We start from the raw sequence: 27475 nt of genomic DNA on the forward strand, positions 1-27475 counted from the left end.
AGGGTCACCTATATAGCCCATTGAAGACTTTGGTGGAAAGTTTTGCTTTATGTATCAAAATTCTTTGATATTGACAGCTTGCAACTATACAATGCTCTAACAGGCCTCAAAAATGCTGTCAATGCTAAGGGAATGTTGCTCGGTTTCTTCATCTGTAAGGTGGGTATAGTACGTTCCTCACAATGAAGCTGATGGGGGAAAAAAGCCTTTGTAAATCTTAAAGTTCTATAGCACTGTATCATAAGGAACCAGACAACTTGGCCTTCCAAGCTTATTAACTACACTGCCCCATTTAAATACGTGGTATTGCAACTTCGTGAGCACCTTAAGGGTTAAAGGACCTCTGGCGCATGTGCATTACGTCGCTTCTTCCCGCCTCCCTCGCAAGAGTCAGCTGACCTTGCAACCGGCGTCGGGCTATAAAAGTACGGGGCGTTGACGTCAGCGTCCTCTTCCGTCGTCGCCGCCGCCATTCTCGGCGCGACTCACCCCAGTCGGATCGCGAGCCGGAGAATCCATCGCCATCCGCCACCATGGTGAGGGCCGCCGCCCGCTTTGGGGATCGAGGCTGTGCTGGGACCCTTGCGGGGCGAGGGGAGCCGCTGCTGGGCTGGGAGAACTGGCGAAGCGGGCTGAGGAAGCCCGGGGAAGGGAGACGGGGGAGAGGAGGAGGAGGCCGCCGCTGCTGCCTCCGCTGCCGCCATTTCGGGGAGATGCGGCAGCCGGCGGTTCCGGGCACGCGCGCCCGCCTAGCCTCCTCTTCTGGGCCTCGCGCGGGGGCGCGCGGCGCCCCTTCCCAGCCGCCCTCCCCCTTTCTCCGGCTCGGACCTTGGGCTCGGTCCTCTCGCTTTGGGCGGGCGGGCGCTTCCAGGGGGAGTTCGTTGGATTGGAGCCGGGTGATGTGGCAGCGAGAGAGAGGGAAGGGGGAGGGAGCCGTGCGGGGAGGGGGGAAGGGAGGCGCCGGTCCGGGCTCGGCCCCCCGTTCGGCACTGGCCGCGGGCGGTACTGCAGTGGGGCCGCGCCCGGCGGGGAAGCAGAGCCCCGGAAGGGAGGACGGGCGCTCGCGTTAGCCCCCCGGGGCTGTGTGCGGGGATGAGGGGGAGCTGCTGGCACCTCGATCCGCGCCAGCCGCCACCCACGGCGGAGGCGCCCAGGCCTTTCGCGTGACCTTGGACATCCGTAAAGAGGAAGATTTGGCCATTTAGGAAAAAAGTGAGGGCAGCCTCAGTTGTCTGGGCGAGAGCCCTGCGGTGGAGGCGAAGGGGTGAGCAAGGGCAGGGAGTACAGGGAGCCTGGAAGAAAACCACGAGTCAGACTGCTAGTGGGGCCTTAGCCATATCTGCCGGCCTTCCAGGGCCCGAGAGCAGATGACCCGTATTGTGCCAACACCATCGATTTCTGGCTGAATTGGCCATGATCCTGCCTGGTTCTGGGAAGAACGTGTAAGACTTCCCCTGATTGTTTTACTTGGCTTCCTAGGTGAACTTCACAGTAGACCAGATCCGGGCCATCATGGACAAAAAGGCCAATATCAGAAACATGTCTGTAATAGCTCATGTGGATCATGGCAAGTCAACCTTGACAGATTCCTTGGTTTGCAAAGCTGGTATTATTGCTTCAGCCCGTGCTGGTGAGACCCGGTTCACTGACACGAGAAAAGACGAACAGGAACGCTGTATCACTATTAAGTCTACGTAAGTCTTCCGTGGTTCGTGTAGGTGGCATTCTGATGTTACCATTCTGGTGATTCATAGGCATGCCTTTTCCTCACTTTAAAAAATTTTTCTTTCTATGTATTATTTCCATTATTATTATTCCTCTTGTCTCACTGCTTATATTTGTATTCTCAGGTTTAGCACAACTATCAACACAGCTTTTAAATTGTATTACCTTGGTATTGAGGTGTTGAGGAGTTTATAAGGATGTTCAGTGATCTGGCTAAGTAGCTTCAGATCAAAACTGACTTGGTTGAGACCTCATCCATTGGAGAACGATTCTCAAAGCAGAGTAGGGGTAGTGGTGTCTGAGACCTTTTGCAGGGGGTCTGAGATAAAGCTTCTAAGACTTTTAATTTCTACTACACTAAACATAACCCACATAAACAAAAGGTCTTTGAATTTTTTTTGAGTGTAAAGCAGCTCTGAGACTTAAGAAGTTTTGAAAACTTCTTCCAAAAAAAAATAGTGCTTATCCTAATGGAAAGTAAAACCATTAGGTGACTAAGTGATCTGTCATCAGGAGGGGGGGTGGGAAAAGGGAAAGGCACACATTCAAATTTCTAAGGGAAATAAGGCTTACAGGCAGCACTTATGTTTCATAAAGTGCTACGTTGGTCATTGTCCTGGCAATTGATGTTGGTCCTTGTCAGAATTTTGGCACGTAAATGAAGAACCTTTAGAGATATATGAACATCTTAAATTACATTTTTAGTATGGCTAAACCTTATAAAATATTCCTATTGAATTTAAATTTGTGAAGATCCCTTTGCACACTGATTGCATAACACCGATGGGTCCAAACTTGATTTCTTGTCTGGTGTTTTTTTTGTCTCTTCAGTGCCATCTCCCTCTTCTACGAGCTGTCAGAAAATGATTTGAACTTCATCAAGCAGAGCAAAGATGGTTCTGGCTTCCTTATCAACCTCATTGACTCACCTGGGCACGTTGACTTCTCGTCAGAAGTAACAGCTGCACTCCGTGTTACTGATGGTGCCTTGGTTGTAGTTGACTGTGTATCAGGTAAGTCTGCCTTCAGCTCAGGAGCAGTTGACTAGGAAGAGAGGGTATTTTCTATTCCAGATTACTTGGGGCTAGGGGGTTGACCACTAAGAACAATTTACTTTCTTCAGGTGTGTGTGTTCAGACTGAGACTGTACTTCGCCAGGCCATTGCTGAGAGAATCAAGCCTGTACTGATGATGAACAAGATGGACCGAGCCCTACTTGAGCTGCAGCTGGAGCCAGAGGAACTGTATCAGACGTTTCAGCGAATTGTAGAGAACGTGAATGTTATCATTTCCACCTATGGAGAGGGAGAGAGTGGCCCAATGGGAAACATCATGGTGAGTCTTAGGAAAAGATTTCCAGTGTGGTCAGGCCAAAAATTTATGGACTAATTGTTGAGAGTGACTATCCTCTAAGATTTGTTAAAACACCTTAAGATTGATTTCTTCTGTTGTCATCTTATGGGCCATAATCTATCATAGCTGAAAATATAATTGCTGAAGTGATTTTTGAAGTCAACATTTTCTTTTTTTTTTTTGGCAAGGCAGTGGGGTTAAGTGACTTACTTGCCCAGGGCCACACAGCTAGTGTCAAGTGTCTGAGGCTGGATTTGAACTCAGGTCCTCCTGATACCAGGGCCAGTGCTCTATCCACTCACCACTTAGCTATCGCATCTCATAGTACGGGAATAGCTTGTCTAATTTTTTGGTGGAAGGTCAATATTGGGATAATCGAGTTTGATCTGGTATGAAGGTTTAAGGGCTACAAGATAAACAAATTGAGGTCTCTGGTACAGAATTGGCAATTAAAAAACCATTCCATGTATGGCAATATAATGGGGGGATAGGTTAGCATCCTCCTTGTAGGAGAGCTGAGTGTTATAAACAAAGGTTCTTTTTCAAACTAACAAGACCAGCTTTTCCTAGCTTTGGAAGCTTTTAGTGGGATTATGGACTAGGGTAATAGTGCCCCTTGCCACAGTATAATTTGCCTTTAATAACTACTTTGGGAATAACTAGCCTTTCTGGAATGGTAACATGGACTTACATAACATTCCTTGAGCATATTTGTTGAATACTACAGTCAGATGGGTCTTTTGATCATGAATTCACCTTTACAAACAAATCTGATTGTCATATTAGATAACTCTAGAGAAATTTTGGAATTATATAAGACTTAAAAATATAAAGAGATCTCCTTGCAAACTTGTTTCATAGTGTCACTTTGAAATAGTGATATTTGAAATATATACTTCACAGTTTAGAGAATCAGATGAGCTGTTAGTATGAAAGTTACCCAAGTCTGGTCACCTAAATTGTAACTAAATCTTCACTTAGATTTGTCATTTGGGACATTTTTGTATAGTGTTGTGGGCTTTTTTTTGTGTGTGTATGTATATGTACATGTACTGAGTTCATTGAAATTCCTGGGAATTGAGCTTAGCTTAGACTGTTATATTTGATAAACTTGTATTTGAGTTCTTTTGGCCACACACCCTTAGGTAACTAGATCTGACGTACTTATCTTTAACCTTTCAGATTGACCCAGTCCTTGGTACTGTTGGGTTTGGCTCTGGGCTTCATGGTTGGGCTTTTACTCTGAAGCAGTTTGCAGAGATGTATGTGGCAAAATTTGCTGCCAAAGGTGAAGGTCAGCTGGGACCAGCCGAACGGGCCAAGAAAGTAGAAGACATGATGAAAAAATTATGGGGTGACCGGTGAGTGGACTTAGAAGTGAGATTTCTGTCAAGTAATCTAGAAGTGGACCTGATTTGACCTGTTTTGAGTACAGGAAGACTACTTAGTATACCTTCTTTGTAGTAAGGTTGAGTATGTTTTGGCTTTTTTTTTTTTAAATCTAGGTATTTTGATCCTGCCAATGGGAAGTTTAGCAAATCTGCTACTAGCCCTGATGGAAAGAAGTTGCCTAGAACCTTCTGCCAACTCATCTTAGATCCAATCTTCAAGGTAAAGGACATGATGAATATTGACTTGTTCTCCTAAGTGTTTCTTAACTTGATTGTTAAGATGTTCATGATGATGGAATTTTTCTTCACTTTGACCTGATGTCTCATGAAGAAACCTAACCTCTGAGAAGCAATTGTTAATCTGTCAATATAGGCATATGTGACTTTTGTAGAACAGTCAGTTCTTAATTTTTTTCTGGGGAAAATAAAAAATTAGCTTGAGAAATTTAAGGGAGAGAATTATCTTTACATATCTGGAAGTGGAAAAACATTTTGTCTTTTAAATCTGACCTACTTTATAAACTACATCTTTGCCAGGCGTAGACCTTGCCTAAATGTGTCATTGATGGACTGTTTCTGGTCTGTAGATGGGCTTGAAACTTTTGAACCAGTAGGTTTTCTTATTTTTTGACTAAGTGAATTTGTTTTTCTGCCTTAGGTATTTGATGCAATTATGACCTTTAAGAAAGAGGAGACTGCAAAACTGATTGAAAAACTTGACATCAAATTGGACAGCGAGGATAAAGACAAAGAGGGAAAACCACTTCTGAAGGTGAGGAGGATGGACCTATGACATCTTTGAAGCCAGAGTTTAGAAGTGTCCTCTGGTTGAAATTGCAACCTGTTTTCTTGGTCCTGTGTAGGCTGTGATGAGACGTTGGCTGCCTGCTGGAGACGCACTTCTCCAGATGATAACCATCCACCTGCCTTCCCCTGTAACTGCTCAGAAATACCGCTGTGAACTGTTATATGAGGGTCCCCCTGATGATGAGGCTGCTATGGGTATGGTTTCCTTTTCTTTCTTTTTCTTTTTTTTTTTTAGTCACAGGCAGAAATCTTTGTTACCCAAGCTTGTTCCAACAAGGGCCAACCCAGCTAGGTTGCTCATTCTGCTGTCTACTTCCTGATAAGTGACTTTTTTCATTTTGCTGGACTAACTGAATATTACTTAGGTGTTGCAGATAGGAAAGGTCCAGCCTGTACTGTTAACTCTGACTTGGCATGTAGGCTTAAAAAATGCTAACTAAGCAAGTTCAACTTGTGAATAGCAGCCAAAATACTGATTAAGTTTTCCCAAATTCATCTCCAGGAAGTTGTTATATCATCATGGAGTTTGACTATGTTGAAGCCATTTATGTCTGTCGTTACTTTTCTTCTCAGGTATTAAAAGCTGTGACCCCAAAGGTCCCCTGATGATGTACATCTCTAAAATGGTGCCAACTTCGGACAAAGGCAGATTCTATGCTTTTGGCCGTGTATTTTCTGGTCTTGTTTCTACCGGCCTAAAGGTCAGAATTATGGGACCCAATTATACCCCTGGGAAGAAGGAAGATCTCTACCTGAAGCCAATTCAGAGGTCAGATGTTTATCCCTTCTATCTTCTAAGGAATAAGAAACAGAAGTGTTTGAGATTGTCTCAGTAACCTGAGTCGAGCTTTTTTTTGATGTCACACGCTTGACACGCTGGCCACAAGGTTTTTTGTCTTGGATGTGATTAATAAAGTCACCATGGCTAACACAATTTTGAGCTGCTCAGTGATGAAACAAAAGCTAGGATTAGAGCTGTACCAAGAGTATGTTGTTTAATAAGAGTAACTTGTTAAAATTCTTCTTTGACTTGGATCTGAAACCCTTTTAAGATGCAGAACCATCCTTATAACTTTATTCTAAACTCAACTTTACATTTGTAGCCACGTATTGGCTGCCAGGGACCAGCATAAAAAAGGATAACTGCCATCTCACTTCATGAACTACTCAAAATCAAGTCAAGCAAGCTGAGAGACATGGGCTGTAGGTGCTTCCCTTATATTTCCTCTCTTCCCTAGATGAGCTTCATTTTGCACAGTAGTTATATTCTAGACCAGGGGTTGGCAAAACTATTGCCTGTTGGTTATTACATTTTTAAATACAATAAAACTTAAAGTGTACAAAAAAACCCCATTCTTAACCCGCAGGCAAGTCAGCCCCTTTTTAGATTAGAATAAAATTTACTACTAGGAATGATAGTAGTAGTAGTAGTTCATGACTTGACAATTTTTCCTCAGGACAATTCTCATGATGGGCCGATATGTCGAACCCATTGAAGATGTGCCTTGTGGTAACATTGTTGGTCTGGTTGGTGTGGATCAGTTTCTTGTGAAGACGGGTACCATTACTACCTTTGAGCATGCCCACAACATGAGGGTGATGAAGTTTAGTGTTAGCCCTGTGGTGAGAGTAGCTGTTGAAGCCAAGAACCCAGCTGACCTGCCCAAACTAGTGGAAGGACTGAAGCGGCTGGCCAAGTCTGACCCTATGGTCCAGGTAGGTTGCTTTGAAATGCAAATTTGTCCTGATTTGCCCCCAATTTAAAAATCAAAGGGAATTTCCTTGTATTTTAGGAAATTTCAGCGTTATCTTTGCTTACCTGAGGTCTCCTGGTAGCTTATCTGAAGTACCTGAAGGAGACAAGGGCCAGAGGAATGTTTTCTCTTATAACTGCTTTGGTGTCCCATCTTTAACAAATGAGACATCTGTGCTAAAATAGTTCAAATTCCTTGTTATATGTTGGATCTCTTTTTTCAGTGTATCATTGAGGAATCTGGGGAACATATTATTGCTGGTGCAGGGGAGTTGCATCTGGAGATCTGCCTGAAAGATCTTGAAGAAGATCATGCATGCATTCCCATCAAGGTAAAACCCCGTGTCTTTGTTTAATGTTAAAGTAGGGAAGTAAGGAGTGTGACCATCCATTTTCTGTTTAGACCAGGTGGCCCAAGTGAACTTGAGAGTTACAGGAACTGATGATTGTTAAAAGGAATATTAAGTGATTTAATCCACCATAAAAGACTTGTCACAGCTCTCCAGTCACTTTAGATTCTTTTTATGTATATGGAAATATTTTGTACATTCTTAGGTGCCTTCTGCTTTTTTAAAAAATGTTAGATTAACTTGACTGCTTTCAGTTTAATTAACTGACCCCATATTTTTTTTCCTGTGCAGAAATCGGACCCTGTTGTCTCCTACCGTGAGACAGTCAGTGAGGAGTCAAACGTTCTCTGCCTTTCCAAATCTCCCAATAAGCACAACAGGCTGTACATGAAGGCCCGGCCCTTCCCTGATGGCCTGGCTGAAGATATTGACAAAGGCGAAGTTTCTGCCCGTCAGGAGCTCAAGCAAAGGGCTCGGTACCTGGCTGAGAAGTATGAGTGGGATGTGACTGAGGCTCGTAAGATCTGGTGCTTTGGCCCTGATGGAACTGGGCCCAATGTTCTCACAGATATCACCAAGGGAGTACAATACCTTAACGAGATCAAGGACAGCGTGGTAGCTGGATTCCAGTGGGCTACCAAGGAGGTAGATAGCCTTAAAATTAATATTGGGGTACTTACATGCTGGTTATTCGTCTTTACTTCTTTTAGATCAGAGAGAAGAGGGAAGGGGTCAGTGGAAAGAGTTTATTTGGTGACAGCTGAGGTTCTAAAGCAGATAAATTACTAAAGGTCAATATACTCTGCATAGAAGGACCATGGTTATGTATATTTATAATTTTTTTTCCATTCAGGGAGCACTGTGTGAAGAGAACATGCGGGCAGTGCGTTTTGATGTACATGATGTGACTCTGCATGCTGATGCCATTCACCGGGGTGGTGGCCAAATCATCCCCACAGCCCGGCGCTGCCTGTATGCCTGTGTGTTGACTGCTCAGCCCCGTCTTATGGAACCCATCTATCTTGTGGAGATTCAGGTAGGAAATAAGTTATGCTACATGAGACCTCTTGGGGAAACAAAAAAGCTCTGGGTTGGTCAGACCTTATCTTTGCCACCCTGTCACTTAGTGTTAATTTTTTAAAAATTTGTTTAGTGTCCAGAACAAGTGGTTGGAGGCATTTATGGTGTCCTGAACAGGAAGCGAGGGCATGTGTTTGAGGAGTCCCAGGTTGCTGGCACCCCTATGTTTGTTGTGAAAGCCTATCTGCCTGTCAATGAATCTTTTGGTAAGTATTAAATTCTATAGTAAAAGACCTTTCAGTAAAGAGGATATGTTGGTATTAATGCCAGTTGGTTTGGGAAACTAGTGTTTTGGGCCTTAGGTTCTGTCACTAATTCACTGACTTGGTGTGGAACTCATTTTCCTCATCTCTTAGAATGAAAAATGGTGGTTGAGGATCAAATGAGTTTTGATGCTTTGTAAAAAGTATATAAGGATTTACAAACAACCTTGGTTTGTTGAGTTGTAATGAAAACTCATTTTAAGAACTTTTTTTTTTTTTCAGTGGGGGAGATATTTGCAGTGCTACAGATTGGTCATTTTTATGTTTGAGGTGATGTTAAGTTGGTACTTAGTTTCAGTTCTAAGCTTTGCCTTTCTCATCCTTCCCCTTCTCTTCTAGGCTTCACAGCTGACTTGAGGTCTAATACAGGTGGCCAAGCCTTCCCTCAGTGTGTATTTGACCATTGGCAGATCCTGCCTGGAGACCCCTTTGACAACACTAGCCGCCCTTGCCAGGTTGTGGCAGAGACCCGCAAACGTAAAGGGCTGAAGGAAGGTATCCCGGCTCTGGACAACTTCCTGGACAAATTGTAAAAGCTCTTTCCAACATCAGTTCAAACTCCTGTTGGACTCTAGCATAACACCAATGCAGCAAATTGTTAAAACTGCAGTGACATCTCTTTGCATATACTTAATCAGTTCATAGCAACTTGAGACTTTCAAAACACATTGATATTCAGCCTTATAGGTTTCTGTGTTGCACATGACACATTTGGGGCCCACTCGGTGCCATAACTTGAAACATTTCCACTTGATGCAACTTGAGTTGCCTGTTTCCATATTTATTCAAGTCTTCAAAGAGGCAGAAAAAATCCTCTTTGCAGGGTATATTTGGCCAGGGGGGGTGGGTTGGGATAGGTATCTAACATTTTTTTTTGTTTTTCAAAGGGAAACACAGTGCCCCCCAAATTGCAAATGAAGGCATTAAGAGGTTTTGCTTGGGTAAATGGCCTGTAGTGGATCTTCAGGAAGGGTGAGGGGAAAGTTAAGGAGATATTTTCTAGTTGGCCAGAAACTAGAAGGCAAGAAAATTTTGTGCAGTGTGATTGTCATCATGAACATCTACAGATGTATTAGTGCCATTGGAATAATAAATTTGATATGGTGATGAATATCAATAACAGTGTTGAAGTGATTCATTCCAAGTATGGGCTTATTTTTTTCCTCTGGGTGCCATTCTTCATGTGGTTCCTCAGCAAGTTAATTTGGGATTCAGTTAATTACCAAGTGCTTTCTTCCTGCTTTAGGATTTCAACACTCATTTGGCAAGGATCTTGGACCATATAAACTTGACATTTGGTTAACTTACTAAGTATTGCAGAAATAACTGCATTAAATGCTTGTGATTATGAATGGGGTTTTTTTTTTGGTTGCTAAAGTAATTTGTCCATCCCTGGCATCTGTTGTTATATGCCCCATTTGGTTCTGTTTGTGTGAAACCATCAAAAATATGATCAGTTCAGGTTTTACTTCCCTGCACAGGTTGTACATTCTACTTCCATGAAGCATTCTCCTGTAATGTTAACAGTACTTAGCTTTCCTTGCTGCAATTTGAAATTGTGGCCTGGATAAGCCTCTAAGCACCTAATTCACTGGAATATTAGCTAGTTGTGGAGAATTGTCTTAAGTCTGTAGAATGGTCGCTAGAGATCCTTGCATCCCCTTTCTGAAGTGCTGAGGGTGGCTTGGATGGGGAATAGCGTTTCTAAAGGGGATGTGTTCAGCCAGAAAATCAACCTGGCTGCAAAAGAAGGGACAGCTCTACCATGAAATATCCCTCCTGAGAAAAAGCTGGGATATAGAATGCCTCAGTTGTTCAAGCTTATTTAGACTTGGCTTGGGCACTGTTCTCTGAATGACTTTTTACTCAGCTTTCAGAGACAAGGTTTGCTAAAAATTTTTAGCCCATTGTACCCATGTATGATTTAGCTTCATGAAAAAGAAACTTACTTTACAAGCCCAGCTCTGTCCTCAATAAAAATTCATTTGAAAAAAATTTCAAAAAAAATTTAATATTTGTTAGTGTTTGAAAGCTCACAATGCTATAGATACTTTGAATTTCTGTGACTTAATCCGATTTAATTTGGGTAGTTACTTAGCTCTGCAAGTCTTTAGATAGCCTATATACTATCAACCTATATTGGGGGGGAGGGGAAACGTGTGTGGGGTACATGTATTTTGAGTCTGAAGGCTGCCTTGTGGTTGACAACCTGAAATTATGCCTCGACGAGATGTGAGTAGTTGATGTCTCCATGTGGTATCTCCATGATAATTTCACATGACCATCCTGCTCACTACCTCTCACCTGAACTTAAGTAACTTTGATTTCCCTGAATTCTATCAGCCACTTATCTTTTAGGCACAACTATGAGCTTTTGTGTAGCTTTTAAAGTCTGATCCAAAGAAGCAACCAACCAACCTTTCCAACTTTAAACATTCCCTATGTTTTGTGGTCTGTCCAAGTTGGGTATCTTACCTGACACCACCAGTAGTTGGGTGTTTGCCTTGGCTGTTTCCCATATATAAAAATCTCTGGTTTTCTTCTAGACTAAGTGGTGGTAGCTGCACAAAGCCATTCCTGAGTCCCTAAGTTGCTAGGATCCCCACCCCTCAAATTGTATAGGTTGTGCTTCACACCTAATTATGTGCATGTCTCCATAAAGTATAAACTCATTAAGGGGCAGGGACTTAAATATTTTAAATTTTATGCCTTGATCACTTCAATGCTTTGAACGTCTTCCTTGTTGATTGTATCAGACTGATCTCAATGACATCTCCCTGATTTTCTCTGGCATTAGCTGCCAGTGCTGATGCTTTAGTTGTCTTTAGGACCCTTTATTACAGTTGCATATACATTTTATACCTGCAATTTATTTGGACTGAGCTAACTCCCTTTAAGGCTGCAGTGCGATGGTATCAGATTGTTGAGTTGTGTCTGACTTGGCAAAGATCCTGGAATGGTTTGCCGTTTCCTCCTCCAGTTCATTTTACAGAAGAGGAAACTGAGGCAAACAGGGTCACACAGCTAGGGAATTTGAACTCAGGTCTCCCTCCAGGCCAAGTGCTCTATCCACAGCACCATCTAGCTGCCCATAGTTCTGACGGTGCCAGAACTAGGCTTCAGATCCTGCCTCTGGGATCTGGGTAAGTCACAATCTCCCCGAATTTATTTCCTCACCTGTAAAACTTGGATGAGATGGCCTCCGAGTTCCTTTTCAGCTCTAGATCTAAACTTGTGGGTTGGTACGCTTGGGAATTTCACCTGGGTCCAAATCACTGCATTTTACTGGCCTCAGGAAAGTCAGTTCTCTATCCTGGTCCTCAGGGTGGTGAGGAAAAAGCTTTTCAAAGTCAACAGGCACTAGGCGCCTGCTATGTACCAGGCCCTGGGCTTAACTAAGCATTGGCGATCCCCTGCCTTCCGGGATTTCACGATCTTAGTTTTCTAATTCTTTATAAAATCTTTTTAAGCCTCAAAGCACTTAGAGAAATGCAAGTTCTGTATTACGCAGAACAATAACTGTACGGGCCTGCACAGTGGAAATGTACAAATATTTAACGAATGAAGGAGAAAGAAACCTCAACTTTGGGAACCAAAGCCCTGGGGCGGCACTTCGAAGGAGAATTAGGAACCGGAAACTAGTCTTTCTTCCTCTCTTCCCCTCTCTCACTTGCACCTGGAACAGCCAATCGGCTTCTCTTCTGGCCGGTCTTGTCCCGCCCTTCTCTCCCTCCGCCCTCTAGTGGGCAAGCATCTCGAGGACCAACCTCTGAGCCCCCGGGTGCTTGTGGGCGGGGCTTTCCCCGAGAAGTTCCTCGGCCCTGGTTGGCAGGGGAGGGAGGGGTAGAGAATGACAGTGCGCTGTGGACGGGGGACGCCAGAGCGCGATGACGTTGAAGAGAGGGGCTGATGATAGGCCAATGGGGGCCGGCGCGGTGACGACAGAGTACGTCGGAATGCTGCGGCGGCGCTGACTGGCTGCTGAGGTAAGCGCCGGAGCTGGCTTCAGACTCGCCTTCCATTCTTAGAGCCTTGACGGGATTCCGGGGTAGAGGTTCTGGGGATCCCGAGGTAGGAGGTTGGGGATGGCCTGCGGGCCGGGGAAGGCAGTGCGGGGACCGTTGTATAGTTTGTGGGAGGTCCCTGCGGGGGTCACTCTTTGAGGGTCTCGGGGGGGAATGAGGGCTCGGGAGCCTCGGCGGGGCGCAGGGCTCGAAGCTGAGCCGGGGGCGGGAGGCCTCCCCAGGCCTGGGAGGGAACACAGAGAGCTGGGAAGGAGTTGGGTGGGTGGTATGGGTGGGAGGATGTCCTTGGCCTCGGGGTGTCAGGGAGAGGTTAAGGGACCCACCTTGGGCCAAAAGGGGGCGAGGATTGGTCATGGAGGGGACTGTTCGGGCGTGTGTGTATGTGTGTGTGTGTGTGTGTGTGTGTGTGTGTGTGTGTGTGTGTGTGTGTGTGTGTGTGTGTGTGAGTGTGTGATCTCCTTGGGAGTCAGGGAGGGTCGGGGTGAGGGCCTTATAGCATGCCCAGCCCCCTTTAGGCCAACCCCTTTAGGCTCCTAACTCCTGGAAGGTTTGTCCTTCTCTAGGCCACTGCCTCGTGCTGCAGCCCCTTTGCTTTCCCTTGAACCCTCCTGTCTTTTCCAGGCCTGCTCTGGGGGACTTTCGCCGGCATCTTCTTGTCATCCAACTGCAGCAGTTGGGCATCCTTTTGGAGTCGAGAGCGTGGTGACAGGACTGGCCTGCAGCCATGTCCACCTTTAGGCAAGAGGATGTGGAAGACCACTATGAGATGGGCGAGGAATTGGGCAGGTAAGTGTGTGGGGCTGGGAGAGAGGCTGATTACAGGAGACAGCTAGCCATACAATCCTTTGCAAACATTTAAAGTGGACTTCTGCTTTCTTCACCTCCTCATTCAGGGAGGCAGGTTAACAGGTTAATGTTACCTTTTATCCTTTTTCATAGAAAGACTGGAGGGATGGTGGTAAGGAAGGGCTCCCCTGAGGCTTCTAGAAGTTTGAATAAAGGAGTTGAGTTCCTTGCTCCATTCTTACCAATCCCCTCTGTTTTGGTTTTTTTCGAGAAAAGTTTAAATCCCCTGATCAAAGAAAGTAGATGATTTCCTGTAAGTCTATGTATTTGGTTAGTCCTAAGGGCTCAACTCTCCCACGGAGCCTCAAACCTTATATGGTGAGTTTTGTTCAGGCATCTCTCCTAGTGCCGCCTATAGGCCAATCAGATGATGTCACCAGAGAAAAATGTAAATAACTGTGTATTGTGTGTGTGTTCTGCTGAAAAGAGTTTCTTCTGACCACATGGGCCTCTTTGTTCCTTTAAATCATACTCTGCTTTTGGAATTCCCTCAAGATGAGGCTTGTAGGTTAGTAGGATGAAAGTAACAAGGTACTTCTTATAACAACAGCTTGCATTAAGTAGGACTTTCAGGTTCCTACACCTTCCTTACAATAGCCTTGGAAAGTAGGTACTGTGAAATCTGTATTTTATAGATGAGAAGACTGAAGCTTGGAAAAATAAAGTGACTTGCCTATCATTACATTTTTTTAGAACTAAGATTTGAACCCAAGTTTCATGACTATAAGTTCAGTATTCTTATTACTTAAAACAACATGCTGCCTGATCCTTTGGATTTCTCGCTTAACTGAGAAATCATTCAATATATATTGAACCCTTCCATGAACTCAGCATTGTGCTTTTTTGTTGGGGATATAGAAGAATTGTAAGGTGTGGTGCTGGACCTTATGGTTGCTAGATACTTGCTGGCTGGCTTCATGGGGTTTGTTTTTAAAGTGTAACTGGAAAGACAAAACTTAAATGAAATAATTAATAGAAATTAATGAGAATTTGTGTGGTACCAACTCTCAGGAAAATAGGAGTTTGGAGAGGGGAAAGAGAATGGAGGAGGTGGGATTTGATCGAGGCCTTAAAGAATGGGTAGGCTTTGGAGAGTTGGAAGGGTGGGTGGGCATTCCTTGTGGGGGTTGAGGAGGAGCAAAGGCTAGGAGTCTGGAATGAGCATAGTGTCCTCAGTGTAGTGATGAGAAAGGCTTGACTGAGTGGGTAGTTGCTGTTGGTAAGGGCAGTATAAAGCTGGGGAGAGTTTTTTCAAGGAAGTGAGGTAAGAGTGGGTAGGTAGATTAGGGCCTGACTAAGGAGTACTTTGCCCTCCTACACTTTTATGACTTCTGCTTTATGTTTTTTGATTTGTATAGTTTTTTTATTACCCATTTTCTTACCTTAAAAGCTATCCAACTGCCTTTCTTTCTACTTTCTGGACATATTGTCTCATATCTACCAATTAGGAGGTTAAAGGGACAATGTCCAGCTTTCTATATATACAACCCAAAGGAAATCTGACAGTGTATGAATATGTTTATGAGTTCTGAGTATGAGGAGATGTGGATGTGATCCTAGAGGATCACTGTTTTCGGGAGCCAACCCCCAAATGGCTTACTCAAGCCCTTTTCCCACAACTGAGTTATTCTACCATAGGCCTATATTCTTAGTTCTGGCAGCTGCTGTCCTTATTCTTTCCTAGAGTTAGTAGCCTTCCACATCTTACTGGAGAGTATGTGTCTAGAAGAATACCAGCTATCTGTAGGTGTCTGACGTGCTTTGTCCAGCGCTGTGGGAGAAACATTTCTGGAGTTTGAACACAAGCCTCCTCCCCCAGTGGGCATATGGGAGGAGTAAAGAAGGGAGCCTTTGCTTTTCTAAGAGCTTTTCTCTTTTTCTCTCTCTCCCTTCACGTTTTCCCTTATCTTGCTTCTTCCCTGAACTCTGTACAGTGGTCAGTTTGCAATTGTGCGGAAATGCCGTCAGAAAAGCAATGGGCTGGAGTACGCCGCCAAGTTCATCAAGAAGCGTCGATTGTCCTCTAGTCGTCGGGGGGTGAGCCGGGAGGAGATAGAAAGGGAGGTGGACATTCTTCGGGAGATCCAGCACCCTAACATCATTACCCTCCATGACATCTTTGAGAACAAGACAGATGTAGTGCTGATCTTGGAGCTGGTTTCTGGGGGTGAGCTCTTTGATTTCTTGGCTGAAAAGGAGTCCCTAACCGAGGAGGAGGCAACCCAGTTCCTTAAGCAGATCCTGGATGGTGTCCATTACCTGCACTCCAAGCGGATTGCCCACTTTGACTTAAAGGTGAGCCTTGCTTTCCTGCCTTATCTTTCCTTGGACTTTTTAAGGGATAGAGAACAGCTTTCTCTGGCCAGTCTGTTCTTTCTTAAACTTGGTGTAAGGAAGACCTTGGTTTGAATACTGCCTCTGCACTTACAAGCTGTGTGACCTTGGGTAAGTCACTTAACCTCTCTTAGTCTCAGTTTCCTCATTTGTAAAAGGAATGGATTGAACTTGATGGCCTCTACGGTCTAAACACTGAAGACTGTAATCATATGATCCTCTTGTTTCTGGCCTTCAGAATTCTGGACAGTTCTAGAAATTATGCTTTACTTGATATTCTTGCTTCTTCAACCCCTTCCTTATTTCCTTTTATGGAGAGGAGTTAATTTATGGGGGTTTTTTGGTCTGGGTATTTAAGCTCCTATTTTTCTTTTTATCTTGGGCTTTGGGCCTCTCTAGTTTGTTAGTTTTTGTAGTGCTGTTCAGATTGAGTTTTTCGTTTTCAGAGACAGCTTCCTGTAAGTGCTTGGTCCAAGTCTGGGAGGGTTAAATGGCTTTCTGTCATAAGCTTATGTTTCTTTCTGATTTGGAGTGTATTTGACAATAATTGTTGCACCAGATTTGTTCTTAAACCCCACAAAGCCTGATTTTCTTCCCTTTCTTACAGCCGGAGAACATCATGCTTCTGGATAAGAATGTGCCCAACCCTCGAATCAAGCTAATTGATTTCGGCATTGCCCACAAAATTGAGGCAGGGAATGAGTTCAAGAATATTTTTGGAACCCCGGAGTTTGTAGGTAAGCGGCCATCCTATGGAGATGATGGAGGTGCCAGGGCCCAGAGCTCTGGGAAGAGGACTGTGTTGAACATTTAAGCACTGCCAGTTGATTAAGTTGCTTTTTCTGGCAGAGGGAGAGGCTAAGAGTACTGGCTGCAGCGTCTCTTCAAGTCTAAGGATGCTTGGCTTTCCTCACTATAAAGAATTTCTGTTCTCCCCTTCCGGATCGCAATCACCTATTTCCCTGTTTGTTACATTTTCCTCTCCTTTGGGCACATAGAACCTCAAGTGCCTAAGTTGTGTCCCAAACCGGTGCCCAGATTGACTTTACCTTGTTGCATGTACTAGAGTTGATCTTTTACAAAGTAGGACTGATCCAGCTTCTCTTCCTATTCCTCCTAAAGCTCCTGAGATTGTGAACTATGAGCCACTAGGTTTGGAGGCGGACATGTGGTGAGTGAGACGAGGCGATGCGCTGGGCTTCCCTGATAGCCTTTAACTCCCTAGCGGTTTGGTTAGGACTCAGTTTCCCAATGGAGATACATCTGGAATTAAAGTGTCCCTTAGTATAGAGAGGCGAGACAGCTGTTCTTTATGCAGTGTTTCTCATTCCCCTTTGCATACATCTCTTAAAGGAATAGGGATGATCAGACTAGTCCCTACCTCTAACAGCCTTATGAAGCTCAAGGCCAAGGCAGTCAAACAGACTGACTTGTTCCCATGACTTCTTCCTTCACTTGAAACATTCAAACCTGGTGGTAAGGGTGGGATTTGGGCCTGCCATTGACCTTTTGGTTCCCTTCTCCCTCCTTCTTCCTTTCCCTAGCTAGTATCCTTGATTTTTTTTTCTTTTTGGTAAGGCAGTCCCAGTTAAGTGACTTGCCCAGGGTCATACAGCTTTGTATGTCTGAGGCTGGATTTGAACTCGGGTCCTCCTGATTCCAAGGCTGGAGCTCTATCCACTGCACCACCTAGCTGCCCCTAGTCTCCCTGATTTAAAGATGCCTCAGGATACATCATGTTTCACAGAAGGAGCCTGTATTCACTTCACTATAAGGGGAGCTGTCTTTTGGCCTTCCCAGTCTGAGACTAGTGACTAGTGGATGCTTTGTGGCGTTACCTCACCTTCTGAGCTCTGCTTTGGTCCTCAGAGTGTGGAGATGATTTTTAGGCAAATGGGTATATGAACCTGCGGCATTAGCAATGAGGAGGCATCATAGAGTAGATATGATCCAATTTCCTCATTTTACAAGGAGGTAAAATTGAGGTCAATGGAGGGGACGGTTTTTGGCCAAGTGGGACAAAGGCATACTTGCCTATGTCTCCTGGTCTCCACTTACATTTCAGAAATCCTAGGAGTTCTAGTGAGGTTTATCAATGTAATATCCTTGCTGTCTTCCAAAAGCCTCCTTTCTGTAGTCTTTTCTGCTTTCAAACTTTTGTCTTGATAATGGCCAATCCAGAGTAGGATTGCCACTCTTTGTGTCCAGAGAAGCTCTGGATAGAGCTGTGCTAAAGAAAAAGCATGGGCTTTGCCCCTTCTGTGTGCCTCATTTTCTCTTTTTAGTAGCTCACTGGAGTTATAGAATAACATTCCATAGTGACCAGATTTCTTTCTTCTCTTTCCTTTCTCTCAGGAGCATTGGAGTGATCACATACATTCTGTGAGTGTTTTCATATTTAATTCTTCTTGCCGATGTCTCTGGTTAGGAGAGGATGTTGATGGCATGTCAGCTCATTCTCCAACAAGCAGTTTTTGAGCATACAGAAAACGCTTTGCCCTGTAATGGATGTTGTGATAGACAGCGAAAGAGGAGCTGTGGTTCTTGGCCTCAGATCCTTCCCACAGATGGGGAAGGCAAGACTTGCACATATAAAGTAATTACAGAGCAATGACAGGTAGAAGAGAATCGAGCTTGTGATGCTCATTCGGGTTGTCTTGCTCGTGTCGCCTGGCTGGCTCTTTGTTATACCGCGTCGGGCTCTGTGGTCAGCACTGTGAGTGCCAGAAAGCTCAGTAGTTTCCTGACTTTTTAAACAGGAGGGTGGAGCACACTTCCCTCACTTACAAAATGGGGAAAACCAAGTGGCTGTTTGGTTTTGGAGAACTGAGGTAACTCTTGGGATATACCTCATGTTTCCTAGAGTCGGCAGCACAGTATTTGGGGAAGAGGTACTGTTTAAACCCAGAGCTGTTATCTATCCTGCCAAGTGAAAGAGCAAGGACTTTGTCCTCATGGTTTTGATTCCTGTGACTTCTGGGCTTTGTTTACATGATGCAGGCATCGGGGTACCTTGGGCTTTGGGCTGGTGGGGGCTCTGGGGTTTGGAGAGCTCTCTTTGACGAGATGTATGTATATTCTGTCTAGTTTGAGCGGAGCATCACCATTCTTGGGTGAAACCAAGCAGGAGACTCTCACCAACATTTCAGCTGTGAACTATGACTTTGATGAAGAGTATTTCAGTAATACCAGTGAGCTGGCCAAAGACTTCATCCGTCGGCTGCTCGTCAAAGACCCCAAGTATGAGGTTCTGGGGCCTTGGGATGGATAGGACTATAAATGGGTGGTACCTGTGGTGGGGTGGGATGACCTTGCTTGGGTTGAATCCTAGCGCTGCTGCTCATGGAGAGGTAACTTTGGCAAAGTCATTTATCTTCTCTGGGCCTGCTTACTGGTTAATGGGGCTTTGAATGGGTATCCCTTCCAAATCTAGATTCTAGAGGTGGTGGATCATGAATGAGTCTAAGTTCTCCTTCCTTCTTTTCTTTTCCATTTAATTAAATCTTTATTCGACGATATGATATATATAAACTTAAATATATAAGAATTGAGCTGTACCTGAGAGATGATGGGATATTCAGTTTTAAACATATATACACAGTGCAGAGCTATTAGATATTATTCTTCTTCCCCTCCCCACTTTACGTCTGTCATTTTTGGTTCCTGATTTGTCCCTTGAGCTATCCTATGATTGGCCTAAGGGAGTAATGGGTGTTATTTACTATTTTCAAGCCAATGAGAATTTCAGGCACAACATTAAAACAAACAAACAAACAAATCACAACTTGATAATGAACATCAAAGCCAAATGCTTATACCATCATTTACCCATCTTTCTGTATTCCATTTTGGTGTTTAAATCTGATGTTGACAAAGTTCTCTTTCCTTCTAACTGCTGACTTGAAATATTACTCTCTCTCCCTGCCCCTGGCCTGTTGCTTCAGCCTGTCTTTCGGTGCCTCACTTTTTCTGTTTGTCAGATGGGGGTAATACATATCATACTTACCTAGCATGGTTTCAGGTTGAAATCAGATTGTAAATGCTATCTAACTGTAAGGTGGTATTATTCCAGGAAAAGGATGACCATTGAGCAGAGCCTGGAGCATTCGTGGATTAAGGTGGGTAGAGTTTAGGCTGCTTTGCCCTTGTGTTCACAGGGCACTGTGCTGGTATTTGGCAGAGCATTCTCATGGACTGACTCAGTGGCCTCACTTTGACCCGAGCTTGACTTCTTTCAATTGTCCCACCCTAGCTTTGTTCATAGGATTAGAGCGGTCTATTTCCATTTCAGGGTGTTTTGGGGACTTTGCAACCTGTAGTCTGCTGAGGGGCAGCCATTGGGGAGGGCCAGTAGATAACAGAAACTGACCATGTCCGAGGATGGTGTTGTTTGTCTTGTAGCTTCTTGAAAAGGAACTTGGGGAAATCCTGAAGTCCTACTTCTTTCCTACACAGCCCTAGTAGGCTTGTTTGAAAGTTTTTTTTCCTGGATAGTTTTCCCCTCATGTTCAACTCGTACTGAAAGAATTTCATAGCATTCCTCCCTCAGTGCCCAAACTTGTCATTAGTATAGAGCATTCCCCAGCCCTCCGTGCAGGCCACTCTGCCCTAAAGAAGTCCTTGTGCACCCAACTACTCTCTTACCCCATGCAGGTGATTAAGAGAAGGAACGTGCGGAATGAGGACAGTGGCAAGAAGCCAGAGCGTCGGAGACTGAAGACAACCCGCCTCAAGGAGTACACCATCAAATCCCACTCCAGCATGCCCCCGAACAACACATACATCAACTTTGAGCGTTTTTCTAAGGTTCTGGAGGAGGTGGCAGCAGCTGAAGAGGGCCTGCGGGAGCTGGGGCGAAGCAAGAAGCTGTTCCGTGAGGACATTGAGGTCCTGACTTCTATCTATGAGGAGAAGGAGGCCTGGTATAAGGAGGAGAACGAGAGCATTGGCCAGGACCTACGGCTGCTTCGTCAGGAGCTGCACAAGACCGAGGCCCTGAAACGGCAGGCCCAAGAAGAGGCCAAGGGAGCTCTGCTGGGGGCTAATGGGCTGAAACGCCGCTTCAGCCGCCTGGAGAACCGCTTTGAGGCCCTGGCTAAACAGGTGGCATCAGAAATGAGGTTTGTTCAGGACCTGGTGTATGCCATGGAGCAAGAGAAACTGCAGGATGGGGACTGCAGTGTGCGTTAGTGGTTCTCCAGGCTGGTGAAGAGGAGTGCCAACAGAGGGAAGAGAGTCGGACCAAATGTCCAACAGCCCTCTGAGGCAGAGGGAAACTGTGATTGATAACTTGGATGAAGACAGAGGATCTGGGATTGGCTGCTCTCCTATATCCCTACTTGTGTAAGGGCGCCCTAGCCAAGAGTCAGACAGTGCTGACGTTCCTTTTATTTACCCTCCCTAGGAGGCTCTGAGTTTTTTCTGAATCAGAAGGACAGGAGGCAGGGATTGGCCAAAATGGAACGTCAGCGTGAAATAAGAAATGTACTGAGTGATATCAGTTCTGCAACATTGCTGCTTACCCTTAGCTTAGTCACAGTTTGGATTGGGTGAATTTGAAAAACAGCAACTTCCTTTATTCTGCCTCAGGACTGAAGATGTTTCCCATAATTCATGCAACTGAGGGATACACTAGGCTTGAGGGGCACTGCTGTTGTCATCACAACCCCCTTGCCTGGTAAAACAAAAAAAATACAGATGTTACTTATGCCACTGGACAGACAGCTGATTGTCTTCTGGAGGAGCCTCACTCTGGTGGACCTGCGGAGAATAACATGAACAGTGTCTGTTTTATGCACCTAGAAAAATTCTGAAGAGGGCCCTCGTGTCTTGAACTGACCTTATTTGAGAAGATACCACTGTTAGCTAAGACTTGCAGAGGCACAGGCTACACTTGTAGCTGTAAGCCATGATGAAAATGTGGAACTGCATGAGAATAAAATAGGATATCCTCCCAAAGTTAGACACAGTTGGAATATATATGTATTTTTGAAAATTTAGCAAATGCTCTTCTAGCCTTTTCTGTGTAAATGCACTAAATGAGAGAAATATTACTCCTGTGTAAAAGCACAGTTGATATTAAACACAGACCATTCAGACTCTGTCCCGCAGTGAATGGTAGCCCAGGCCTAGTGGCTGTCCTGGTACCCTTCTTACTCTTGGGGCCTCCTGGCCATTGGCTTACTGGCCAGGGTTATTTGTTACCCTATATGTGGGTACCGAAACATTTTTCTTTGGTTTATGGCTGCAGCAAAGCCCAGTGCCATCTGTGACAATGTTTCAGACTCATTATCACCTAGAATGTTTAGAGAAGAGCTGGGCTGGTTCCTTATTTTCATTTCCCAGGCCAGTCTGCCCACTCTTCCTGCCTTTCTCTCTTGCTGCTGGCAGTTCTACTGCACAGGGTGTCCCAGAAGTCTTAGTGCAGTTTTAATCTACTTGGGCGTAACACTGCACTAAGGCTTTTGGGATACCCTGTATTTTTTGAAGCCAGATTTCTAAAAAGCCTTTAGGCCATTTTCAGTTGCTCCCAGGCAGGCTACTTGAGGGCAAGGACAGTGTTCTATTTTTCAGGACTGGTTTTTTCCATCTGTAATTACACTTGCACTACCTACCTCAGAATTGTTGGGGGAAAAGTGCTTTGCAAAACTTAAGAGTGCCATAGCAATATGAATTGTTATTATCTTGCTTTTCTCCTCAGCACCTAGTACATAGTACCTTATACTTGATGCCCCTTTTTTGAATTGAGTCAAGCTTTTTGGGTTTGGAGACTTCCGCCTTCCTTGAGCTCCTGGATGGGCAGTAAATGGTAGGATTCAGCAAATTCAACCCAACTCACATTTAAGTACCTACTATATGTAGAGTCCTGTATCCACTAGGTGCCGAGAGACAGAAAGAAAATTAGGTGGTTCCTTCCTGCCCTTATGGAGCCTACCATCTTGTAGGTCATATTAAAAAGGGTTAAAACCAGAAAGAGTCATTTAATCCATTGGGGTCAAACTCAAATAGAAATGGGGCTACTAAACCATAAATAAGAATCTCTTAGGGCTGCATATTGACTTAGAAAACAACATGTTAACATTATTTATGTTCTGTTGTATTTTTATTTATTTTGTTAAATATTTCCCAATGACATTTTAATGTGGTTCAGGCCTGAGTGTTTCGGGCTATAATGTGGCTGGGCCTTGTGTTTGACGCCTGAGCTGCCCTCATTTTGCCGCTTTAGAAACAGGTCCAGAACAGTTGTGACATGTCCATAGGAAAGGGAAAGGATGTTTTAAAAAGCATAAGTTGTTCATGGGATCCTGGATATAGAGTTAGAAGGGACCTCATGGGACCTCATAGGGACCTCAGGGGTCATTTAGTCCAATCTTCTCATTTTTTTTTTTTTTGGCTAGGCAATGGGGTTAAGTAAATTGCCCAGGGTCACACAGCTAGTAAGTGTTATGTGTTTGAGGTCAGATTTGAACTCAAGTCCTCCTGAATCCAGGGCTGGTGCTGTATCCACTGCGCCACCTAGCTGCCCCTCAACCTTCATTTTTCACTTGAGGAAACAGATCCATATAATGTAGAGAGCCCTTCAGGGTAACTTGCTGAACCTATGACAGGCCAGGTCAATCAGAGCCCTAGGCAGGCTTTACAGATCATGTCAGATATTGAATCAATAGTGGTGCTTAGCAATGCCCTCAGAGCATGGGAATACACAGGAAAGCACACTTATAAACTCATCCCCTCAAAGAGTAGCTCACCTAATCCAGGAGTCCCTTTATGGAATATCTAGATGGTATTCTATTGAGCTGGCTGTGAAGAGAATTCAGTTTTCCTGCGGGTTTTCATTATAGAATTGGAGATATGCTCCCCTAATAGACTGAATCAAATACTTTTTCATGAATAGTGAGTTCGTATGGCGATCAGATTTATGACATCATGGATGTTTCTAATTCTAGCATATCTTGTTTCACTTCTTTTCACTATCAGCCTTTTCTCAGATCATGATAATTTTTTCATGGGGATCCCAATTCTGGTCTTACTTCTTGGGTTGGGTAATTTAGGTTATATAATAGGCAATAATTCCATACCTGGCCACCAGATGTCGTCTTCTAACAAATTATATATGCTGGCCTGAAAAAAAAAAGTTTGAGGCTGTAGGTTTTGTAAAATGAATTAGTGCCCAATGTTACCTAATTCTTAAAGTTTGGAAATCTGTAAAACAAGTTGACCTAAAGTAAAAGATACCTAGACAGTCTTTTCTTAGTCTAGAGAGTGGTTGGGCATACTTTTAGGATACTGGAGTTAGGAATGGAGGCTATAGTATGATGGTATGAAGTGTCAGAAACACCCTTGTCCCTAGGATTAAATTGGTGGGGAGGAGAGGGGAGTTTCTGTTTAGCTGTTTATAGAGGGATAGTTAGAAGGGCCCAAGAATCACAATAGTGGTGATCCAGGACCCTGAAGCACTAGTGATGGTAAAGGTACCTACCATCATTCATTTAAAAAACTATTTATTAAGGGATTGGTATGTGTAAGGCATTCTGCTAGGTGCTGGGGACATAAAGACAAAAATGAATTCATTCTTGCCCTCCAGGAGCTTATGTTCTACCTAGAAGAGACAAATGTGCTCATAGTGTCTAAAGCTTCCTGGAGAGCGGGAGGGCAGGGGATCTGGTTCTAGGGGAGCGGGCTCTACCCCCCACCCCCCACCTTGGTGTATGGTTCCTGCCTGGTCAAGACTTAATACCTCTTACCCTCTTCCTATGCTTTGTTATTCCCATAAATATATGTAACTTGGGACTCTATAGTGTGCTCTGGTCTATAGCTATTGTGTATGCATGTTCCTGAGTGCCTGTAATGCACACGCATATGCAATATGTCACAAACTGAAAGGAAATAAAACTTTTATATTTCTTGGATCCCTGGGCTGTACTCTGGTTCATTCTCTGGATTGTAGGAAGAAAGCTTAATCGGCCTAGGCAGGTTTAATTTTTTAAAAATTATGTTTATTTCTTAATATTTATTTTTTTTAAATTTTGAGTTCTAAATTCTCTCCCTTCCTCTAGCCTTTCCCCTCCCACTGAGAAGGGAAGCAATATGATACCTATTATACGTATGAAGTCATATAAAACATTTCCATGTTAGCTATGTTGCAAGAAAAAGTGGAAAAAAATATGATTCAATCTACATTCTGAATTTATCAATTCTCTCTCTGGAGGTGGGTAGCATTTTTCATCATGGTTTCTTTGGAATTGTGAATTATATTGATCAGAGTAGCTAAGTCTATCACAGTTGATTATTATTTTTTACATTCCTATTAAATATAATTTCACATTAGTGACGTTATAAGGAAGAATTAGAACCAATAGGAGGAACCACCAGAAAGAGAAAACAGAACAGAATTAAAAAAAAAAAGCAAATAGCATGCTTCAATCTGCATTCAAACTGCATAGTTCTTTCTTTGGATGTGGATAGCATTTTCTATCATGAGACCTTTGGAGATGTCTTAGATGCTTGTGTTGCTGAGAAGGGCTAAGTCTTTCAAAGTCAGTCATCACACAATGTGGCTGTTACTGTGTACAGCGTTCTCCTGGTTCTGCTCACTTCACTCAGCATCAGTCCATACAAGTCTTTCCAGGTTTTTCTGAAGTCTGCCTGCTCATCATTTCTTGTAGCACAATAGTATTCCATTACATTCACATACCACAACTTGCTCAGCCATTCCCCAACTGATGGGCATTGCCTCAATTTCCAATTCTTTGCCACCACAAAAAGAGATACTATAAATATTCTTGTGCATGTGGGTCCTTTTTCCATTGTTATGATTTCTTTGGGATACAGACCTAGAAGTGCTATTGCTGGGTCAAAGGTCACAGTTGATTATTGTTAACATTGCTATTATTGTGTACAATGATCTTCTGGTTCTGCTTTCTTTACTTTGCATCAGTTCATATAAGTCTTCCCAGGTTTTGCTGAAACCATCCCCTTCATCATTTTTTATAGCACAGTAGTATTCCATCCCAATCATATACCATAACCTATTAAGCCATTTCCCAATAGATGGACATTTCCTCAATTTTCAATTCTTTGACACCGGAAAAAGAGCTGCTATAAATATTTTTGTACATGTGGTTCCTTTCCCTTTGATCTTTTTGGATGCAGACCTAGCAGTGGTATTTCTGAGTCAAAGGTAGGCACAGTTTTATACCCCTTTGGGCATAATTCCAAATTGCTCTCCAGAATGGATGGACCAGTTCACAGCTCCACCAACCATTAGTTACACCATTAGTGTAGCTCTTTTACCTCATCCCCTCTAGGCAGGCTTTATTTTTTTTAAAAAAACTTTCAATTTTTAATTAGCTAGGGACCAGTTATTTTGTAGGTTAATTAGAGTCTTTGCTTCCTTCCCTGTTGATTGTTTCACTGCTCATTACTATTGCTTTTGGAGGAAAAGCTGGGGGAAAGAGTAGAAACTGAAATCCCTTTATTTACACTATTAAAAATTATCAAGGACTCCCCTGTCTTCCCAAGAGCTTTTGTTTAAATGGGTTATGCCTGTCAATATTTACTGATTGGAAATTAAAGCATCTCAGTATTGTGAAAAGTTTTGACCTTGTGGACCTCCTGAACCACTGATACAGGAGGTTTTCATTGCATAAGGAGTTTTTGTAGAGATCCCTGAGAATAGGGAAATCTTAATACTATTTTGTATCCATGAGAAGGAAGAATCACAGACTGTTAGAACTAGAAAAGAACCTTTTTAGAATATATAATGTCAGAACTGGAAGGTAGCTTAGGTCATTTAGACCAAACCTCTCTTTTTATAGAGGAGGATACAGGCCTAGAGAGAAAGTTTGTTCACAGTAGAACCCAGTTCTCTGGTCTTTTAGTATAGTGCCCTTTCTCAGATTTGTGTACAAATAGCCATATTTTCACCATCAGAAATAATGTGATTATATTATAATTGCTTGTTAGAATCACCCACCTATATTTTGTCCCTTGGAAAATTCAATGTTCTTGCTTAAGATCATTCCTCAAAACAAAACAAAGCAACACAAACATTCCTCCCTGTTTCCTCTCCCCCTCCCCACCTTTTTAGATTGTCACCTCGATATGCTATTGCTAGGTTTTCCTTTAGGTGACTTGGATGAGACTGGATATGAATTGATACCATAATGTAATAAAATTTTGAAGGTTTAAGTACCTGAATGGGTACAGTTCATTGACTGAGATATTTGGACGGATTCCCTCCATCTAGATCAGTGCCAAACTAGGCCCTCTCTAGAACGTAAGAAAGTTTTGGATCTTGTGGTGTGATGTATATGGGGAATGATTTTAGAGACTATAATATTGACTTATCTCTAAACAAATATTTACTGATGCTTACAGTGTGCAGGCATCTGTGAAAGATACATCAATGAATGACATGGATGTAGTGCCTGCCCTCTGGAACTCACATTCTAGTTGGGGGAGACAGAAATGCATGGAAAGAACACTCATCATACAAGATTGTTTGTAGGGAGTGCCAAATGAATGGGTAGTGTAGACTCATTTTCTA

General features: G+C 43.6%; 2 protein-coding genes and 1 non-coding gene across 4 annotated transcripts; all 3 read left to right on the forward strand.

Moving 5' to 3' along the window:
* Positions 1-399: 399 nt before the first annotated feature.
* Positions 400-9842, forward strand: EEF2 (eukaryotic translation elongation factor 2). Its single transcript, XM_020971339.2, has 15 exons — positions 400-536; positions 1480-1694; positions 2557-2738; positions 2849-3060; positions 4261-4439; positions 4584-4689; positions 5128-5241; positions 5333-5471; positions 5850-6045; positions 6734-6992; positions 7254-7361; positions 7671-8024; positions 8233-8415; positions 8533-8665; positions 9062-9842. Exons 1-15 carry the CDS (start codon positions 534-536, stop codon positions 9253-9255), a joined length of 2577 nt encoding a protein of 858 aa, XP_020826998.1. The 5' UTR covers positions 400-533; the 3' UTR covers positions 9256-9842.
* LOC144457327 (small nucleolar RNA SNORD37) lies at positions 4752-4817 on the forward strand. Its single transcript, XR_013486639.1, has one exon. It is a non-coding gene; the product is annotated as a small nucleolar RNA SNORD37 (small nucleolar RNA).
* A 2781-nt stretch (positions 9843-12623) lies between the features above and the next one.
* On the forward strand, positions 12624-24836 carry DAPK3 (death associated protein kinase 3). 2 transcript variants are annotated; one of them, XM_020971425.2, is made up of 9 exons: positions 12624-12708; positions 13369-13533; positions 15528-15888; positions 16535-16664; positions 17050-17098; positions 18283-18309; positions 19015-19167; positions 20000-20045; positions 20581-24836. In XM_020971425.2, exons 2-9 carry the CDS (start codon positions 13472-13474, stop codon positions 21115-21117), a joined length of 1365 nt encoding a protein of 454 aa, XP_020827084.1. In that variant the 5' UTR covers positions 12624-12708; positions 13369-13471; the 3' UTR covers positions 21118-24836. The 2 variants fall into 2 exon arrangements, with proteins under 2 accessions (XP_020827084.1, XP_020827082.1); XM_020971423.2 differs by having other exon boundaries at positions 12705-12793.
* The last annotated feature ends 2639 nt before the right edge of the window (positions 24837-27475 follow it).

The sequence above is a fragment of the Phascolarctos cinereus genome, unplaced genomic scaffold, assembly GCF_003287225.1.
Source record: "Phascolarctos cinereus isolate Bilbo 61053 unplaced genomic scaffold, phaCin_HiC Scaffold_4;HRSCAF=312, whole genome shotgun sequence".
NCBI lineage: Eukaryota > Metazoa > Chordata > Mammalia > Diprotodontia > Phascolarctidae > Phascolarctos > Phascolarctos cinereus.

Coding starts and splice junctions, on each gene's coding strand:
- EEF2 (XM_020971339.2), top strand. Junction 5,472..5,849: donor TGATGATGAGGCTGCTATGG/GTATGGTTTCCT, acceptor TTTTCTTCTCAG/GTATTAAAAGCTGTGACCCC. Junction 6,046..6,733: donor TACCTGAAGCCAATTCAGAG/GTCAGATGTTTA, acceptor ATTTTTCCTCAG/GACAATTCTCATGATGGGCC.
- DAPK3 (XM_020971425.2), top strand. CDS start 13,472: ATGTCCACCTTTAGGCAAGAGGATGTGGAAGACCACTATGAGATGGGC. Junction 18,310..19,014: donor GGAGTGATCACATACATTCT/GTGAGTGTTTTC, acceptor TATTCTGTCTAG/TTTGAGCGGAGCATCACCAT. Junction 20,046..20,580: donor TGGAGCATTCGTGGATTAAG/GTGGGTAGAGTT, acceptor TACCCCATGCAG/GTGATTAAGAGAAGGAACGT.